Source organism: Augochlora pura, chromosome 4, assembly GCF_028453695.1.
Source record: "Augochlora pura isolate Apur16 chromosome 4, APUR_v2.2.1, whole genome shotgun sequence".
NCBI lineage: Eukaryota > Metazoa > Arthropoda > Insecta > Hymenoptera > Halictidae > Augochlora > Augochlora pura.
Genome location: NC_135775.1, coordinates 27,768,449 through 27,789,354, shown reverse-complemented (window position 1 = coordinate 27,789,354; position 20,906 = coordinate 27,768,449). Strand labels below are relative to the sequence as shown.

At 52.4% G+C, this 20,906-nt stretch overlaps 1 protein-coding gene across 3 annotated transcripts in view; it reads left to right on the top strand.

Annotated features, from left to right (window-relative positions):
* LOC144468673 (uncharacterized) overlaps positions 1-20,579 on the top strand; it is a 44,203-nt gene extending 23,624 nt beyond the window's left edge. The window contains exons 1-7 of one of the 3 annotated variants that reach the window (XM_078178302.1): positions 1,474-1,591; positions 3,789-4,427; positions 4,612-4,842; positions 10,241-10,354; positions 14,448-14,642; positions 17,224-17,517; positions 18,677-20,579. In XM_078178302.1, coding sequence (XP_078034428.1) covers positions 4,124-4,427; positions 4,612-4,842; positions 10,241-10,354; positions 14,448-14,642; positions 17,224-17,517; positions 18,677-19,020 — 1,482 coding nt within the window. In that variant the 5' untranslated portion in view covers positions 1,474-1,591; positions 3,789-4,123 and the 3' untranslated portion in view covers positions 19,021-20,579. Of the gene's footprint in view, positions 1-1,473; positions 1,592-3,788; positions 4,428-4,611; positions 4,843-10,240; positions 10,367-14,447; positions 14,643-17,223; positions 17,518-18,676 lie in introns of those variants that run through there. The other 2 variants (XM_078178305.1, XM_078178304.1) reach the window with 2 other exon arrangements.
* The last annotated feature ends 327 nt before the right edge of the window (positions 20,580-20,906 follow it).

The following is a 20,906-nucleotide window of genomic DNA, read 5'->3' as shown; positions in this document are numbered from 1 at the left end:
GGCGTGGATGTACGGAGTTCGTAGTAAAATATTCGATCTGAAATTGGCTTCGCAGGTGAAACGATTCGTTGCGCATCGATCCCACCGTGTAATCGGCGAACAACGATCGAGCCCGCCGGCCCCTTCCCCCCCCATGGATCGCAGCCGCGGCGCCCCATGGTCGATCGGTTCGGTCAAACAGTCGTCGGCAGCAAACATCGCGGACAATGCCGGCCGGTGGCGTCTCCTCATTAACTTTCGGCGCGGTGGTAGGCGGTAGGCGGTAGGCGGCAGTCGGCAGCCGGCAGCCGGCAGGCGGTAGGCGGCTAATTAAACATAACGGCACTCGTTACGAGTCGTAGGCCCGCGGAGTTTCGGGGGTCGGCGCGCGAGGCTCGTCCAAGTCGAAGGAAAAAACTGCCGCCCCGGTGAATCGCGTTCGATAGATCGATCGAACCGAAACCCTCCCACCCGTTGGACGCACGCGAGCTACACCGCAAAAGGGTCGACCCGATGGGGATGCGGGGAGAGCGAGAGAGAGCGAGGGAGAGAGAGAGAGGGAGAGAGAGAAGGCGAAAGATAGAGAGCGAAGGATGGAGAGAGGGGGAGAGGGTTAGGGGTCCGGTGGGAGATAAAGCGATAAAGAGCAACGGTGGCGAGAGAGAAAGAGGGCCACAAGCCAGCCGAGAATGAGGGACGAAAAGAGAGACGATCCGACCCGGCCCGGCCGAAGAGACGAGGAGAGCAAGACACCGTGCTGAAGAGAGACCGCTGCCGAGAGAAAGGAGTGGGGTGTCGGCGGGGTGTGAGAGGAACCAGGAAAGGGGAAAGGGATGCTGCGTGTGTTGGCATGGACCAGTGCGTCAACGGCTGTTGCCTCACACGAACCGCCGAAATTATAGTTAGTGGCCCCCAACGGGTACACCGAGATACGGCTGCGACTACCAAAACACGCCAGTCCCGCACTGTCTACCGGAAAGTGATTCCTCCGGCCTCCCCGTCGACTTCCCAGCGTTTTCGCATTTCGTATTTCGCATTTGTCGGAATCAGTGTCCCGCGTCGTCCTCGATCTCTGGCCCCCTTCTTTTTTCCTCTCTCTCTTCTCGTCCGGTGAATCGGCGGCGAACGATTGATTCCGTTGGTGAACGATGATGAACACGCAACGCGGGACACCGTGTAATCTACCGCAGCTCTAGATCCCGATGCTGACGGAGGGATCCGCTTTGTTCCGCAACGTGGATTGTTTATTCCAGTGCGTGGTTCGAGTAGAGTTGCCGGAGACAGTGGTTCTGTTCGTAGATTGTGGTCAGTGAAGACAGTGCCGTTCGTTGATAGTCCGTCGGTGGACGCAGTGAGTGTGTCCCGGCAGGGTGAAGATCGCAGGTGGAATGATTGATCGGTGATCGGACTCGGGTTTTCATTGGCGTGCGAGCTACGCGGTAACCAGGACAGTTTTGCTAGCTAATTGATCCCGGCGTGGGCCCGATGAATTCGGAGAACGTGCCTCCGGGGAGTGTGTTGTGAGACCAAACGACCGATCGCGATTTCCGGGAAAACGGAAACGGCGGGCTGCGTGCGTTTCCTCCGGAAGTGCGGACACGGCTCCAGCCCGGTAAGAGATTTGAATGCGAAGTTAGGCGGGAATCTTAGCTGTCGCGCGACGTTCCGCGTTCTTTCCGAGTGCCGAGGGTCCCTTCCGCGTTCTCTTTGTCGTCTGTCTTCTGCCATTACTCGGATAAGCGAGCTCCCTCGATGGCTCGCGTGATTCGATCGACCTCGGAGGATCCAGATTGCTAGATTTTAGATTTTAGACCAGAGATTCGTCTGTTCAAATTACCCTTTCATTCTCGCCAACTACGGAAAGTCGACATTAATATTCTCCCACGGAAATTGCCAGTTTCAAGTGCTTGTAACTTCGTCACTGTCAATCTCCGAAGATTGTCTCTCGATAGACGATCGTTCGTTTCTTGAATCCATCTCTGGCTTTGCTAATACATTGCTTCTTCAACGCCTTAATCTATGACCAATTTTTACGCCTGAGAAGAATTTTCTCCCTCGCTAATTCAAATTACCCATCCAATGTGCGGTGCAATGATCTGTTTTATTTGCAATACAAAGGTAGAAGGTTCCAGTCCTCGTAACACGCTCCGCATCAGCGTTTGAAAGCTGGTAGAAAAGGTAGACACAAGTTCGGACTGCGATGCTTGACAAGTGCCATTTTACTAAATCGCATTTGCTCGATTCTAACACTCATCGACCGTCAGTTTCACGAGTCTATATTATAACGCGTCTGCACGTTTCAAGTTCAAATTCCTCCTCGATTCCGTATCCCAAGTGTAGGGCCTTCTTAATCGTCTGCTCAATCAATGTACGCATCAAGCAGACGATTCGGTTTCGAGGCATTCTTGAAACTACATGTAACAAGGATGATGAGCCTAATCCACCCTATGATCAGCCTAAACACAGTTCCCTTCCAAAGGTATTCGTCGAGTCACACGACACAGAATCGCGTTTGCCATCACCCTACCACCCGATCTTCCTTGGTGTGTTGCAAAGACGATTGCAAGCGATGATCGTCGATCCACAGCAGCTCGACAAATTTCCATAGATTCTGTCGTTTATTGTCTGGCCGATTCGATGAAGGAAATAATAGCGCTGTCGTCTCCGAATTGCGAGTACGCTGTGTCGCATTTAATTCCGCGCATAGTCGAGCAAGTAATAGGTTCGAAGGAGCACGATGGTCAGCCATTTCTGGCGGCGTTGGGGTTCGCCGATCGTTTTCTTTCGGCATCGCGTGGAGTTGCTCCTGCTGCCGTGTGCCCCCGGCATTGACAGGACAACGTGGCAGCGTACCACGTGCAGTTTGACACGCGGTTGTACGTGCGTAGGGGCTGGGTATCCGTGGCGGTGGTCCGTGTGGGGGTTGCCTGCCGGCGGGAGTTCTTTTTCCCCTATTTTTTCCGTCCCCACCACGTCGGCGTGTCGGCCGGTCCAACCCCTCCTGGAACACCACCTGGATCCGGTGTGTCAGCCCCGGTGACGTGCGCAAAAATTACTGAATGAACGGTGACGTCACGGGGCCGGCCGCGTGAAAAGTGTGCGAGAGCGAAGCGGCCTGTTCCCGTCCGCCGTGTCAACCGATCCTCTCTCCCTCTTCCTCTTCCTCTTCCTCTTCCTCTTCCTCGCTACCCTTCGTCGCGGCCTCACTCCAATCTCTCTCTCTCTCTCTCTCTCTCTCTCGTCTCTCCGGCCTTCCCAGCCTCCCCGGTCTCTCTTGACTCTCCTGTCTCTCCTGCCTCTCGTGCCTCTCCGGCGGCGATCAAGCGACGTTCCGTGGCTGTCGCGTCGCCACCGGGCACCGTAGATTCGGTTAAAGGCCCCCCGGGACCGGATAAAGGCTACCCCCGTTAAATGGATTAAGGGGCCGAGAAAGGGTTGCCGGTCCGAGGAGACCTGCCACCGTCGCCTCGTGTCCCGTCGCTGCCGCGAACCGACCCTTCCCAAGACGACGCCAATCAATTTTTCCCATCATCTATTTGCTTTGTCTCTCGATCTCCTACGATCTTACGATGATGATAATGGCCCGAATGATCCACTGGGAATTGCTCTTATCGATTGTTGCCATGGGTATTACGATCCTTTGATTATCTCTAAAACTCTTCCGCGATTTAATTCGAATACGAAGGATCAAACAGGGGATGTTGAATCGACAGTCGACGCGTTAATTGCCATCTATCTAAATCGTCCACGCAATCGTGGACAATCATTTATATCCCCATCCAACGAAGAGGGAATTTTGCTGCTCGCAGATCGCAGCGAGGGTCATTCACCGATCAGCCGCCTAATCGATTGGAATTCCGATGCGATCCTGCCTGGCGAATTCGTTGAACGAGCGCTCCTTCGACTGCGAGGCTCCTCCAGGCGACATTTAACCAGGGGCGGACGCAGAAGAGGACTCGAGGAGCCGGACTCGGTGAAGCGGTGAAGGTCGAAGATCGGCGAGGACTCCGCCGTCGGCTAGCAGGATGCCAGGCGGGACCGCCTGACCCAGGACGGTCCGGATCTACTGCGGATACTCTGTAAAGTCGGTGGAAGCGAGTGTGAACCGAATGGAAGGATGTATCTTCCGGCGTTCTGACTGCCTATGGATATATTCGGCCGTTGCAACGGCGGCGGTGGCGGAAGCACGGTATCCGGAAGCGGCGCTGCCTCGGTGAGGGGGTCCAGCAACGAGTCCAGCTGTGGAACGGCTAGCACTGCCAGCGAGAGCGGTGGATCCAGCGGTAGGATGCAGTTGACAGGAGCCTCGGCTCCTGGCACTGCCGCCTCCCCGGAGTCGGGCGTTTCGCCTTTGACCGATGCATACACCAAGATGACCAACGACATCCTGGCGGAGAGGACGCTGGGCGACTTTGTCAGCGAGCATCCTGGGGAGCTGGTCAGAACAGGTGCGAACGGGACCTCTCTTTCGGAATCTTTCACGCGACAATCTTCGCGGCGTCTCTGGCAAACGTGTCTTAGACAATTTTTATTTTCCATAAAGATCCGCAGACTAATCGGTACATTCTGTGCTTGAACATTATTGGGCTTGGAGGATCTGTAAAGGTTTAAGGACAATTGCTTCTGTGACAGGGTCGCCCCACCTGGTTTGCAGCGTTCTACCAGCCCATTGGAGGTCCAACAAGACCCTTCCAGTGGCATTCAAAGTCGTGGCTCTGGGCGAGGTCGGCGATGGCACTCTGGTGACTGTTCGTGCTGGTAACGACGAGAACTGTTGTGCCGAGCTAAGAAACTCGACCGCCCTTATGAAGAATCAGGTGGCCAAGTTCAACGATCTTAGGTTCGTCGGGAGAAGCGGCAGAGGTGAGTCTCTCGCTCCTCAAATATCCGCGCCTCCGTGCCCTTTGTCAAAAACTTTCTCGCTCAAGCAGAGCCCTTCAATATTTTCCGTTCCTGCTACTTTGCACGGAAACCCATTGTTGATCGCGGCTCGAGAGAATTCTCGGTCTCGGGCGGCGATTATTTAAATTTGAACCTGTTACAATAGAAATTCGTTTCGAGACCGGAAGAACGGAGAACGGGGAAACCCGCGGTAAAAATCCCGCTCTCGCAGACGCGCGGGCGCGCGAGAGAGAAAATTTCCGATTCAACTCCTCGAGTCTCGGGGTAGCTCTAATATTTACCATGTTCATCCTCTCGGTACCGCAACGAAGTTGCGAAACTCCCGGAAACTTCGGCGTCGACTTCCAAAATTGGTGTCCCGAATTTTCCGCGGAAACGACATAATCGCGTTCCCCGGTCGGCTTCGCCTGTGGTTCATTCATGAAACTCGGAACTCGTTGATCCCCGTTGACAAGAAGCCCGCCGAAGAAAATGCTGAAGAGGGTGGATTCCGGTGGCTCGGCAAGTCCCCGTCAAAGAATTCTCGGGGCGTAGTAAGGGTAGGTCGTGGACGTCTTGAGACACCCTCGTTTTTCGCTCCTTCGGGAAAACTGTTCTTCCGGGGTAGGCGGGGGGATGGGGGCTGGGGGCTGGGGGCTGGGGGTTGGGGAATTGGACGTTTCGCAGGGGTTTGCCGGGACGCGTTGATTGGTGTGCGAGCGGATTCGAGGAGACGTCGCTCCGCGCCGCGTCGGCATCTTCGGGGTGGGGTGGGTAATGGCTTTTATTTGTCCGCACCACCGCCGAAGCAACCTCCTCTTTACTTTCCTTCTTCGGTGTCTCGCTTTCGGCACCGGAAAACGACGCGGACTGGGTCGAAGATGCCGACGCCCCTGGAAACGGGGCCGGCGGATATTAATTGAGGTTTCGGCTGGCTTTTAATTAACGTTATTACCGCCCGCCGTTTTCTCCGGCCGCGTTTTCCGGCCTGCCGCGCGATCCGCGACCCACTTTTAACGCTGTTTATCTCATCGATCTGCGAAACGCTTTCATCCCCTCGCTAAAAACACCGAACATTATATTTTTATTATTTGCAACGGTAAACGATGAAATTTTTAACACTGCAAACGTTCAACCAAAATTAAAATTTTATAGAAAAATTACAAATTTCGAAACATTGTCGACTCGTTCGGCTTTTTAATCTGCCGAATAAAACAGTTTAAAAGAGCCGTCTCCGTCGATCACGTTTAAGGAATTCGTGGACAACCGGCAGCTGTCGGCTTGAATATTGTATTCAGAGTTCGAATTCGCGCCGGCGAACACGGATTGCAAAATAGGGCGTTCGGAAATCACGGAATAGCTGAATTTTCTACTCCCCGCCCCCCCGCGGAGGGTGAATTCGGGCGGCCGGGGGTGTTCATGGAAGCGCGTCAGTCATTTGTCTGGGATTAGCTCTCAATTGTTTTCGTCGAGCGCGGAATTAACATAAGCTAGGATGAAGAATGTAAGAGAAGTGTCTCTCGTCAGGATTCCTGCGACTCCTCTCCCCGGGCTCTTTGAATATTCCCTGGGAACCGATGCGCGCCAAACTCTAGCGAATCCTTAATGATCCCGCCGTTTGTCGACCGACGACGGGGACATTCCTCTGTATGCACGTGACTGAGGGGGCTGGATCCTGCTTCGTGTAAAAGGCTCTCTCGGTTATCCTTCAGCCCCCTCCGACAAAAATTCGGCGTTCACCGAAACGAAAATCCAGACGAAGATTCTTCGTATTCTCCTATTTTTCCAAAAATTCGTTCGTTAATTTTTTAATGACACCAACTGCTTTCGTAGAAATTCTCAAACAGGAATTTATTTGTCAGGAATTCTTTTTATAAATTGTATCGAATAATTCGAATAGAAAATGGAATCAAGTATCCTCGATCATTGCCTGGAAGTATGGTAGACGGCGGGGACTAGATTTTTGCGTGGAAACCGCGGGAGCAAAGTTTCTAATGAAGGAAATCCAGCTGGAAATTCCCAATAATTCGAGCAATAAATTTTTAATCGACAAACCGCCGCGAGAGCATTCCGCGCGGCCATTATTGCAGACGAACGTCAATCTGGCGACGTTGATTCGAACGTTGCGTCGAATCGGTTCGAATAAACTTGGCCCGGGGAACGATGATCCCGCCGACTCGATACCAATAAAATGGGAGACCGATGAACGTTAGGGGGCTCCCGTCGATATACTATGCCGAGGAGAGAGGAGTGGGGGGGAAGTGGAAAGGACATCGCCGCTGGTCGAATCGAGACGGAAGAATATGAAGAACATTAAGGGGACAAATTGAATTGGCACCGGGTGCGATTGGAAAGAGAGACAGCGGGCGGAAGTGCATTGAGATCGATTTCCTGATAATGCTCGTTAGCATACGATTCTCCGGGAAAATGTGGAGCGAACGCGCGCGCGACGCTGCATACACGCAACGGGACAACGTGCAACGGTGTGCAACGGCGGCGGTGCGCAGGGGGGCCTCTAGGCTGTCCAGGCCGTTGTCGAGCCAATTAATTAATTTCAATTTTCCCCAAACGAATCGCAAATGCGCTATTGTACTCTGATAACGAATTGATTATGGTCAGGATGAACTGCCGGCAGCGACAACCGACCACCTTTTCCTCCTACTCGAAAATCAACGTCACCCGGGTTTCACACTGCGAACATTCAGCCGTGGCCCCTCCCCTTTGTCGCGCCTCGGCAAAAAATAATTGCCGGCGAACGAACGCTGTTTAATTGCCTGTAAATATTCACCGTCGATCGCGGAATTAATCGCGACGATTCGCTGATTTACTCTGCTGTTTGCGTTCGCCCCACCTCGTCCGAAAGCCTCGTCTTCCAGGGGACATTATCTTCGCGCGCGATGCCTTCGAAGAACATCAAATTATTTTCCCCAAATTGTTGCATCCTTTTAGCATTTTGTGCGACGCTTTCTTGCTGAAGCTGAGTTTCTTAGAATCGAAATTCGGAGAAGCTTGCGGAGAAGGTGCAAGAACGAACGGCGCCGCGTGAAAACCGCGACTTTCCGCGGTAACCACTTAAAAGTGTTCAGGGTTCGGGGAAAACCCGAGCGCGTTAGTCGGGAAGCTTTGTAATATCGATGATAAGCTATGGCCCGGTTCCTGCACGTTCGGCTGTAATGCCAGCTCCATCACTGGGAAGTCTACCCCCGGAGGTATCGTATCGTTTCCACCCCTTCAACCCTAAGCCCTATAACGAGATAGATCATTTGAGCGCTTACAGTTTCAGCCGAGAGCAGACGGGTATCCTTCAACTTTGCTCTCGCGAATAAACCTATCTCGTCTCTGGCTACGGGATCGCTTAACGTGCTGAAACAATCCCCGTTCTCCTGCGCTTCAGCAGGCTCGCGCAACCGATCGCAGTTTTAGCTTGCCGCGATCCGGCTGTCGCGTTAATATCCACACGAATTTCCCTAGCTGGAAAATCGGGCTAGAAATTTCGTTTCCCGTGTTAATCTGCTTTCGAGGATTCTCCGTCGAATTCTTCTCAGAATCCACCTTCGGATCGGCTCGTTCGCGCCAGTCCGTCGGCGACGGTTAGCGAGAGATCGAGGCACCCTGTACGACATCGGATCTCGGAGCCATAGAAAACTCGTCGCTCAGAAAATCGAAGATAGCGAGGGGGGGTGGAGCCGATGGTGGCGAGGTTGGGGATGAAATAGTCGGACTTTTAATGGTTCCACGGCGACTGGCACCGAGGGTGATACTTACGTGTACCCACCTAACTGTGCAACCACGAACTCCCGCAATTGGTGAAAAGGTTTGCCAGACCAGGAGGATGCCGTGACTTGCAGCAAACTGACGGGATCCCCCTGCTGGAAAACGAGAAGCTCGCGTGGTGAACCGCCGTGTGGCCACGCTCGACACTCGCCATTATTCCCCCGGTGCTTTCTCTTCTCCTTTTCATTCTTTCTTTATTTCTTCCCGTCGGCCCCGTCAATCTCGACGTCGAAGGCGCCGGGAACTTGGCCTCTGACAGCTTCCTGGGTCTGCCCGGTCCTTTTCCCTTCGAATATTCGCGTGGCATAAAAATGCCCTCGTCAAGTTTCAGAACCCTCTACTCCACCGTTCGAATCTTGGAAACCTGATTCCAATATTCTGAAACTTTTCAAACGCTAATTTTACATCGTGGGAATATTTCGTGTCGTAAACTCCGCCCCTAGACAAACGATTCCGCCAAACGACAATCGATTCGACGCGACGGCAGAAATCATGCGAGCGCCACGACCACGAAAACAAATCCATTTTTAGAATCCTTCGTACGATCGGGGAGGACGAGAAAGTGGAAGCCACGCGATCGGTGATCCGCCAAGGGGGTGAGAAACGATTGGGGGTGAGAAAAAGAGTGAAATAGGGTGCACGTGGAGTTGCGGTGAACCTCTGCGTGTGCAACTACTGTGTTCTACGTGACGTTGTATTTTTTTACGCAACATTGTTCTCGATTTCACGGGGGCGCCCATTGTAACGTCCCTCCTTTCACCGCGCCACACGATGTCCCCCGCCAACCGATGCGTGCCTCGTTGAATTTATTACGCCCTCGAGAAATTATCTAAAAAATTTCTCGTTTAATTTCTTGAAGTATTAAAAAGAAAAAGTGAAAGCATTCTATTCGCTATTTTTGTTAACAGGCATAGAATTTGTTGTTGACGCGAGTCTTAATTATCCAGAAAAATTGTTCACCGAGCAAATTGAAATAATTTTAGCCGAATCATTATCGCGGTACGAATGAAAGCCTCGAGTCCACCGCAGATTTGCCGCGCGTCAATAATACCCGTCGGAAAAAGCGGCCCGCTGAAAATAACGTTGCGCAAGAGGTCGAAAAGCGTCGGCGGCCGGAGCCATCGAGCCGCGCCGCGCCGCGCCGGCAGAAGATTCCATTAAATTGATTCGCCGCAAAGTTTCCCCGACAATCCATAATCACAGCGCGCCGCATAAAATCCCGAACAAACCCTCCAGTTTCGAGTATAATTACGGAAGGGTTGTTTTTCGGGGTGACGCGCGTTTAATAGGCTTTTTAACATAACTGAGCGCGCGCGCCGACCCGCTCGGCCCGCTCTGCCCGCTCGGCCCGCTCGGCCCGCTCGGCCCACTCGGCTCGGTCGCGTCGGCTGCCCGCCGTCACCATCGACGACGCCCTCGATACATTACCGACGGTTAATTCGGTTACCGCCGAGTTTCAGCCGGCTAACCACGTTTGCGAACTTCCGGCGCCGTTTCAATCGTCCCGCCCGCGAATCGACGATGATCCCGCGGAGAAAAAGTTTCGCCCGAAACCAGCCGAAACGTGTGTTCGCGCAATGATCGCGGCGGCCTTTATCTGTTCCAGGGAAGAGCTTCACTCTGACGATCACCGTGTCCACCACGCCCCCGCAGGTCGCCACCTACACCAAGGCCATCAAGGTGACCGTCGACGGGCCGCGGGAACCGCGATCCAAGACCAGTGAGTATCACTGTAAGCATTACTGTTCTTATTCATTTCTTTATATCCTAGCTCGCTTAGAATGTAAGCGCCGCCCATCGATTTCGCTTTAGACGTTCGCTTCGATCGATACCGGACAGGATATTTTTCACACGGAATTCCCGATGGATTAATCTCGCTTTCGAGAATGCTTGATGAAATCGTTTATAATATTTCAAAAAGATCGTCGATTTTATGGACGCAAAGGGTTCAGAAGAATGCTGTCCCCGGGTCGCAAAAGGATCAGACCGGGGCCCGATCGGCGGAATTGCGCGGCAGCAGGAAGCATCGAAAGCCGCAACTTCGAAATGGCTTGGCGCGGCGCGGCGGGCGTGCGGTTCCCGCCGGTCGGCCGTTACCTAGCCGGCTAAGTTTCGCGCAATTGCCATTATTTATAACCGCGGCCGGCCGCCATAACATTGATAAAGAGCTGCGGCGTTTAGCCGCGGAGATATTGTTCGGGCCGCGCGTCGGCGACGCCTACACCACCAAGTTTCCGCCCGGCGCGCGTCTCGGCCGCGAGGCTCCGCTAACCTGTGTTCTCCAAGGCTACGCCATTGCCGCCGAGACATACAATTACCGAGACTCTGGTTATTTGGTGGGTCGCACAGCCGACGTTGTCGACGCGGCTGCAGGTTCTCCGCGCGAACCACCTTCGCGAGAAACGGAGAGAGGGAGAGAGAGAGAGAGGGTGGTGTCCCCGATAACCTCTCCCGGTTACGTAAGCCGCGCGCGCGGCGAAGGCATTGTGCTCGCGGCAAGCGAAATTTCCCGCCCTCCGCGCCCCCCTGCCTGTTTGTAAATCTTGTTCCGGACGTGGCGGAGGGATTGAGCGATCGAAACTTGCCTGATACTGGGGGTATCGCAGCCGGCACCGATTCGCATGCAGGGCATCGATACGACGTGTCGCAGAAAATTGATACGACGATAAAAGATATCTTCATTCCAGAGGACGCTGATTAGGCTTTCTTCTCTTCTCCTACGCGCACGCGAAGCCTATTACACTACAGCCGCGATTCCATCTTCAAAAGCAGCGCTCCGAGGCTTAGAGCGAAGGAGTCCTAATATTAGGTGCTCTGTTCTAATTTTTTACGATGATTCAGACCCTATTTAGCCGGGTCCGACGTCACCGGCGTCGCAAGCTAGACTGCGCGGCGCGGCGCGTTACATCTCCTATGAAAACAAACCATTTCCCCGGAAGGAAAGGATATCCAACGCGAGCCAGAAGGGAAGCGGCGCCGGATAAAAGGGCAGGGAGTCGTGGGTGGTCGATCGGCGTTTCTTTAAACCGACCGCTTCCTCCTCTTTGACACGTTCCCTAATTTTATTGCGCTCGCATCCTCTGGGAATGCTCTCCTGGCGCGCAATCAACGCGTTATTTCGTGCTATTCGGGGATCTTTCTGCTCGCCCGTCGAACGCTGTCGTGAAAAATTAGGATGGATGCCATCGAAAACGACAAAACAGCTTCAATGCGTCCGTATCAGTTTCTAGAGTTTCGGATAAAATTGATCCAATTCCTCCGATGACGAATCAATTGCTCCTCGGGGTAATCTCGTGTTAAAAATTGTTCTTTTTGTACTTGGTCGAAGCCTAATCGAGATTTAGTATAGCAAAACATTTCTGACCGAGCTCGGCTCGAATCGTACGAACGGCACGGTGTTTCCGCGAGAGAACGTGCGAGACTCTCGAGATCAATCTATCCTCCTGAGGAGACTAACGACCGGCAAATTTTTAGGCGCCAACGTAGTAAGTGGCTCGGACCTTCTGAGTCGTTACTCCCTTATCGATTTCATTGGACAACCCCTTTTCGCGGGCAGGGCGACTGCCAGGGAATTTCTCGAGAGTTAGCAGCTGCCGGCGACAGCTCCTCATTTCGTTCCGTCGCGTCGCGTCGCCTCGCGTCGCCCTCGAAATCGACCCTTCGCCGAGGCCTAGACTTCGCTTTGCTCTCGAAGCTTTTCCGGCGAAGAGGATCTCGCCAATGGTCGAGCGTCGAGCAACACCGATATCTCTCTCTCTCTTTCTCTACTTCCGGCGGAAAGACGGACTTATCCGGGCTCCGGGATCCTCTCCCGATCAATTTCCTTAGGCCCGCGTCCTCTGCGGCGGCCACCTTTGGCTACGAGGGTAGAATCCGTAATGAATTGCTTGTTTAATTAATTACGACCCTCGAGCGGCGCCCTTCCAGTTTTCTAGGCCCAGTTCGACGCCGCTCCTGGGTCTGATTTATCGCCTGCCGGATGATACAGAGCTCTCTCTCTCTCTCTCGCTTCGAACAATCTTTCCTGTTGCATTTGCTGTGAAACACTGTGAATATACCTAATCTAGACTAGGGCTATAGTTTTCCAAATATTTTACAGTCTCGAGAAGAGTAGGACGATGTCAGAGCTCCTTAAAGAATTCCGAGCGACTTCTTTGGTAAACGGGCGGATGAAATCTGTTCCGAATATTGCATAAGATATGTGCAATTTGTAGGTAAAATGGTGGTAAAATAGCATCAGCGATTCGACGCCTTCGTTCGCAAGAGCCGGCTCGAATCCGCGGATCGATCAGCAGCGACCTTTGACGTAAGGAAGCCGAACGCGAATTTCTTCTGGGTCTGGCCGCGGAACGAACGAATCGGCGGTCGTTTAACGGAGATCTCGTTAGCCCCGAGTACTGCCGGTCTGTATTCCATCGTCGCGCCCCCATTGTGTCCCCAGGATCGAGGCAGCGTACCCTATTCAGCAAACCGGCGGGAATTTCGGGTTGCCGAGTTAGAATTAGGGCTTCGATTGGATTATCAGGAACGGCGGGGGTCTGCCAGGACTCCTGCCTGTCTCCCTCTCTCTCTCCCCCCACCCTCTCTCTCTCGCTCTCTCTCAGTCTCTGCGTGTCTCTCTGTCTCCGGTCCCTCCTGGCTTTGGTCTCCAGTGCCTTCCGTGGCAGTGTTGGTTCGTAGATTTCGACGGTTCAGGAAGAGGGTTGGAGGGAAGCTTCAGTCCGCCACCTACGTATGGGGACGGACTCTCTCTCTGGCCTAACCTAACCTAACTCGGCCGCTCTGGGGTGACCGGTCAGAGCAGCAGAGCCTCGTCAGATAGGACGGTCGCCTGTTGGGACGTCTTTAATTGGGTTGGCGACACCGTACCCGGCAAATAAAATGAATCGGTGCGCCTCTACGTGTCTCTTCGACGGTCCCTCCCTCGTGCCCGACGTTTAGTTTCACCCGTTCGAGCCTCCTGCCACCTTGTCCGCTGCCCGTTCTCCGTCCTCCGTCCTCCGTCCTCCGTCCTCTGGCCACTGGCTGCGACGCGACGCGACGCGACGGGTCGACGCCGCCCGGGGAAATGAAAGTACTCGATACCTAAACCCGAACTCCCGATACCGACACCGACACCGGCCGAACCCGCCCCTGGCGAATTTACGGCGAATTTTTAAGGGATCCGGATCCTCGCAGCCTCGCCGATTGACGGACACGGCGCGATTGCGATCGGTGCCACGGGTGTCCTCGGGAGCTCTCCGATCTCGACGCGAGCCAATCTTTGGGCCGCCCGTTCGCCTGGGAATACCCATCTCTGTTTCGTTCGATTCGATCCGCTTCTGTGAGCGATCGAGCGCCCATTTTTGCAATCGGGTAATCGGCCAAACAGTTTACAGAGACTATTGTTAAATCGAGTTAGAGTACCAGGAAATACGTCGATCTTATCGCCATTGTTCTTCGCGAATGCGCGTGTTCTATGAAACAGGTCGGCCGAACTAAATCTCGACTGCGAGGTTTCAAAGGCCCTGGCTGACCCAGCAAAGCGAGCCGGAGCATTAAAGTTTCGAAGCGAAGTTACGCGAGGATCGTTTGGCATCCATCGCTGCCTTCGATAGTTTAACGAAGACTGACGATTTATAGCAACTCGAAAGTGAGATCACGGGCTCGGGATCATTTATTTTGCGGCAGACGTTGGGGGTATTTTTATGGATCGCAGGGGCGTTTTGCAACAAGGTCCGAGCGACGATAGGCTTCTCATCGAGAGAAGTCGGATCATAGACGATTGTTGCGGGAACCGTAAGTCCAGTGGACAGGCGCACGGTTGATCGCAGTGTTGTCTCTTTTAGGGCAGCAGCAGCAATTCCATGCGTTCGCGTTTGCCTCGCAGAGGGGTGGTCCGTTTTTCGCCTCGCCGTTGGTGGACCCTCTGCAACCCTTGCCGAATCCCCTACAGCCGCTGCCGAGTCCGCTGCAACCACGAGACCCGTTGTCATCGTTCAGGCACGCGATGCCCGGCAACTGTCAGAGTGAGTATATGCGATCGCCTTATCTGCATGACGAATGTTGAGCCCGCGCGAGGACCGACGATCTACGAAACTACGCCGCGAACTGTACCTTTGTCTTCCCTTTGCTTTCCGGTAAAGTCCTTTTTAAATTCCTCGGAGACTGGATAAGGAATTTTCTGTGGTAGTGCGTAATTCTCGCAGAGCTCGATAGACGAAATAGATTCTCATTGGATGATGGATTTCCAGCGACGCAATCGTGATAATCGAGTTTTCTAAAATTGACTTTGGACCGGCTTAATTGGAATTTGTTTTTTGGAAGAGGCGCGGGCTGGCCCTATCCGTTTTCAAAATTAAATTCATTGCTGATATCGTAAGAAGAGCTACCCCGGAAGCTGGGAATATTTCCAAGCGCAGACACCGCTGGCCTCCGTTGGATACAGGCAAAGCTTTCGGTGTAGGCTTGCGAGCTAGCTTCTCGACTCCAGAGGCGGAAACCGCAAGCCTGTTCAAAGCTAGATTAAATATTATATTAAAGGGGAAGGGGTGTGGGGGTTGCCAGGGGAGCGGCGAGCACGTCGGGGGCGGCTCGTCGTTTCGGCGTGGTAACTCTCGGCTCCCGGCTCCCGGCTCTCTGTACGTCTGCAGCCGGATCCGCGAATTTCCACGCGGAACGTCGCGTTCACGTCGCTCCTCCGTCTGCGTCCCCTCACCCCGGCCTTTTTTTCCGAACGGCCGGAACCTCATCCGCAGAAATTGCAGTTTCTTCCGAAAACGTGGAATAACCGCGACACGAAATTTTTCGCGCGAAGGATTATTATCTTGCCGCGGAAGAACCCTTCCCGCTGGAAAATATTTCGCCGGCGAGTCGATTTAATGAGTCGCCTTCTGACCTGAACGCGATAACGCGGAAAATTCCCCGATAAAGTATCAAGCACGCCGGGTATTTCCTTTATTAACTTTTTTCCCCACATCGGACATCGATAATTCGCGTCCGCAGCCCTCGATACAACGTAACTGTTCATCCACGGACGTCTTCTCCCCGTATATATACCCTAATATATTAGGGCTACCGATTAACTTCGATTCCCGGCCGAATCGTGGAATCCTTGCGCGGACAGGGCCGGTTCTTCCGTCGGAACGAATAGCCTCGAACGGACACCGTCGATCTCGATGTATCGTTTAACGCGTTATCAATCGGTTTCCCGCGAGAATCTATACACAATGTAGCGGCCGGATTCCAAAGTCTGCCAGCAGATATAAAACCGCTTCGATAGAAAAAAGAACATCCCTCGAATTCGATTATTCGAAATTAGCCCGTCAAACTGTGCGCGAATATTTTTTTATCACGTCCACGTATCGAACGGGCCGATATCAATTAATTCGATAAGAGAGATGCTGGTAATAATGGTGTTTCAAAAATCTATACACCGAATTCCAAAATCTAACAAAAAATCCTAGTTTAATAAAATGAAGAAACTCGAAATTTCCGTCGAAGGAAAAAGCGTGCACCTTTCAATTAATTTCGGAACAGCGTCGATCTCGCTGATTGGGGCAGCTCTGGCGAATTAATCTTAAAAGTGGAATCAGTCCGGAGGCTCCTTGCGCGACGATCCAGCCGGGGCAGCCTGTCGAAAATTGAACGAACGACCTGAATGCATGCTAGGTTGCAGTATTTAGGGTTAGGCTATCGTCACGGGGAACCCCGGTGGCGCTGGTCGAGGCTAGCTCGGTTATTTGAGTTGGCCAGAGCCACGCGGGGATGACCAACCCTTTGATCTCGACGCAGCCTCCCTCCGTTTTCTGTCCGGCTGCGCCCCCCCTCCCTCCCTCCCCCCCTCCTCCTCCCGCCCCTCGCAAACCGTGTCCGACCTTTCTGCCCTCAGCCCCGTAACTCATTGGAAAATCTATCGGGGATGCTGCCTATACGCCGCAAAAATAAATCCAACCCCCGTGAGGGGGGGACGCAAAAGAACCGGCTCGTGGATGTACATACTCGCAAAGTGATTCAGATCGACGAATAACGCGGACCGACTACCTTTTCCACTTATATTTAGTCGCCACCATCGAAATCGTTCCGCATTTATCCTGACCAGGATGCGTTCCCATCGCATACCTCCATTTATTTAACAATAACGCAGGCTTCGAATCCACGCAAGTTTGCCGATCAACATTTTTATTACGTGGAATATCAAAGCATGTCTCTTATTTCGTTCCCTTTACTTTCCAATCATTTTAATGCTGCATATGTTCTCCCTATAACCCTTCGTACAGCGGACCATTTTCGGACCAATTTTAAAATTTGTTTATCACGATATTTCTTGCAGACTCATTACCCTTTCTGTTGCTTCCAATGCGATTAAACCTCTCCACCTCACGCGAGTGGAAATTGACGCAACCGTCGCTTTGCAATTATTTTTACCAGATCTTGCCAATCGTTATTGCTGACCGAGCTTCTCGATAACTGTTTTTCTCCGCGGCTACGAATAATTAGCGTTGCTAGACGCTCCGAATAATTGGTCCGACGACCAAGTGTGCAGTGGGCGGGGAATAAATAACCGAGGCACGCGATACTGTGATACACGAACGAGCCCGATCTCTTCAGACATGTCCCAGTTCGGTCTGACTGCGAGCAATTCATGGGGATACGGAAGCACGGCTGGTTACGCTGGTTATCTTCCCGGGCCTTTGTCGTCGTGCGCGGCACAGGCGTCGTTCCCACCCCCGCCGCCGCCTCCGCCGCCACCGCCGCCGCCGTCGTCCTCGTTGGCGTCTTTCGCGGGCACCGCATCCATGAACACGCCGACGGCGCCCGATTCGACAGCGGGCTCCACCGTTACTTCCGCCACCGGTGCGGGATCCACGGCGCAGCAGGATGCGTTCTCAGCGGTGTCTTCCCGTAAGTCTCATCACTTTCGTCGTTCCATCCCTGTAATTGGTTCGTTAGACGGCCGCGGGCCGCGGGATATCCGTTTCAACTTCGTCCTGCTCTGGCCGATCCCCCATACCTTGGTCTCGTAACCCACGAAATCAGATTTTTCTTATAAAATGGTTTTTAGATTTGCAAAACAATTCTACTTATTTTTTCATTATTTTTCTACCTAGGGAACATGTAATCACCTGCAAAAATAAATGAAGTCGATAGTAAGTCCATAGTAAGTCGAATGTTTATTGCAAAATACGGGTGAAGCGGTTGCAAAATTGTCGATTAAATGTGGGTAGGTGGTAGAGGCTAGCACCCTCTGGCCAGTCGCTTTTGTTTCACGTCGCTATCGCAAACCGTTCCCGAGATACGAGCGTCGAAAGATCGCATTTAAAATACATAGGGATGGGGATGAATGGGGCTCGGACTCTTGGAAATGCGTACGCTAGACGGTAATAGTAAAAACTGTGACGTAGCGTCTGTCACTGACCCGCGCACGTGGCGGGAGGTTGGGTGTCAGGTCAGTGCGGGCAAGTGCGAGAGAGAGGTCCGAGTGCGCGACAAGGACGGAGATGAAAGAAATATGAAAAATTATGACGTTCTTTGCACGACGATATCTCGGCAACTGCGAGTCGCAGCGACGTGGAACCAACGGCATCTTTTAGAGGAGGCTTCAAAGAATCCAACAACGTTCGTTTAATTAAAAACATCTTTGTAATTACCGAGAAATAATTGTTTTAACTTTTGCTAATTTTAATTCGTATTTTCATCTTCGAAATGTTAGCATTTAAAATTAACATTGCTTCTGGGAATATTTTCTTACGGACCATAGCTATTTATAACATACTTGGTAATTATTTATATCGATATTAATTATAAAAACAGCTGGGATTGCGAGTGGACACAGTATTAATGAGTTTAACGTGATAGCATTTAAATTGGTCGGATGATTAGAAGTGGATACACGAGGACGCGCGATGAAATAAAAAAATAGTACAATATTCTGTGAAGTCTCGGCTATAAAATGCATTGATGAAAGAGTTTCTGTGCCTCTCCGCATCGGCAACAGATTATTCACGACATCGATTTCTAAATACCTGAAAACGAAAGGTATTTTTGTTTGTTGCGTACGCAGTAGTGCCAGACTCGACGACGACGGGTCAGTCGGACCCGCTGGACCCGCTGAGCAGCCTGATGTCCGGCACGACCACCCAGAGGTACCAGGACTACGTGTCCCCTCGGTCGTTGTCGACGGACTCGAGCACCACGGAGAGTCCTGTGCACGAGGAGCAGGGTTTCGGTCAGAACTACGGCAACTACTTCCCGACGCCCGGCGTCCTGCCCAGCATCCTCTACTCGCAGCTGTACGGTAACCAGTTCCAGAACTCGGAGAGCCCGGAGCAGAGAGCGGTGGCGGACAGCTGCAGCGTGAGACAGGAGGAGGTCAGGCCGGACAACAACGTCTGGAGGCCCTACTGATACCAAGAGGCTGGGATTTCGTCGAGCGAGCCCCATCTGTAGGGTATCCTAGGTTCGAATTGACGTTCTTATCATCGATCGGCAACACTGTGATTTTGTGGGGACGCGTTGGCTCGAACCACCGGGCGCAAAACTAGCTATTAGTGGGCATTACGAAACGATAGACCGACAGCAGCAGACAGAGACACGCAAAACAAACACACGCAAACACAGGGGAAGGGAGGAGAAGAGATAGAGATAGAGGGAGAGGGAGAAAGAGAAGGAGATACACGCGACGACACATATAAAAACGAACACAACAAAGTCTGGTGGGCGTTCGAAAAGCGTAAAGCCGGTCGACGACGATCCTTTTTTTTCCACTGGTTGTGTCTCAACGAATCTTCTAGACCGGGCTGAATTTGTAATTAAGTGCGCGTGAGATAGAGTGCGAGAGCGAGAGAAAATGGGCGAACGGGTGCTGACAATGAGTGCAATACGGTGTGAGTGAACAGGCGTACACCGCGACCCCCGTGATGGTGACGATGATGATGATGTATATAACACTGTACATAGATAGAGCATTGTCGTTTCATCGAGTCATTCATCACTGTCGACGGACTACGTGAAGTCGAGTGAACTGGTGCGTCGGCTGGCTCTCGGCTGGCTGGACGAGGCCTTGAGAGCTGCGCCCGGCATCTGCGGACGAGCTTTGTGATCTAATCGTTCTTCCCGTTTGTTGAATAATTGCTAAGGGATTGTTCGTTTATCGGTCGCGACAATTCGGCAAGCTGTTGGGGAAACTTTACTTTACGGTGGACGGTCTGCCAAGAAATATGCCGCAATCTTTTTCAGTCGGTGCTTCGACGTTTCGTCTGCCAGTATTCCAATTGATATTTTCATTGAGACTGCTTTGAATTTTCCGGGATTTCTTTGACTCATCATTGATCCGAACTGGCAGCTTTTAGAGCGACGATTTGCAAAATCGGGCTTTGAATAAAATTCTAGCTGGGTAAAAACGGGGCTAGCAGTTCCCGGAGCTCGAGCAGCCAACCGCGAACCGCCGCACGCACTTTCTACTCCTTGCGATTATGTTTTCATAGTATAAAGCGATCGATTTGACTGCGGGCTCGTGCAATAATCGTCCGAGCGTGGTTCGCCTCGCGACTCTCGCGGACACGAAGCGCGGAGAAAAATTACTCGATGCGAGGTTGGGCGACGGTGGGCCAGGCTCGGGCCGAGTCGACGATCGGGACGATCGGGAGGATGGCGTCGACTCTCTGGTGCGCGACGAAGGAGGAGATGCTTCTTGCGATTCAACGAAGACAAATTCCGCGGCGCCGCGGAACGCTTTCACATCGAAATTTCCCGTGGAATACGAAAATACCGAAAACAAGCCGAAAAAACCGAAGCTCGTGGGCCACGGCGTCCGACCGAAAGGCCGTGGCTCGTTCAACGCGTCGACGACGATTTATTCGTTTTTTTTCCTGCCCCTGTCACCCCCTCGGTCGCGTCGACGACGAACACTCCGCATTTTTCCCCCCCAAGAATGATTTCCGATATACATATCTACCAACCTATTGTTATCGTAGTTTTTGACCGAGTCGAAATAAAAGTGTATTTCAAAATATGATCGACGACGTGTCGCTGTTTCTCGTCGCTCCACTCGCACCGGTTCCACTTTTTCCCATTTTTTTTCTTTTTTTTTTGTTCCATCGATTACTTTCGCCTATTCCCCGCCGTTTAATTCCTCTTTGTGCCCGTTCGATGTCGCGACGATTATTTTCGGCTATTACCGAAGCATTTTCTTCGATCCGTTATTTTTATTTTCGCCTTCGTTTCGTTAATTTGCTTGTTTCTTCTACCTGTTCTAGGTTCACCCACGATGGCTTCCGTAAGTCAGTAAGTCA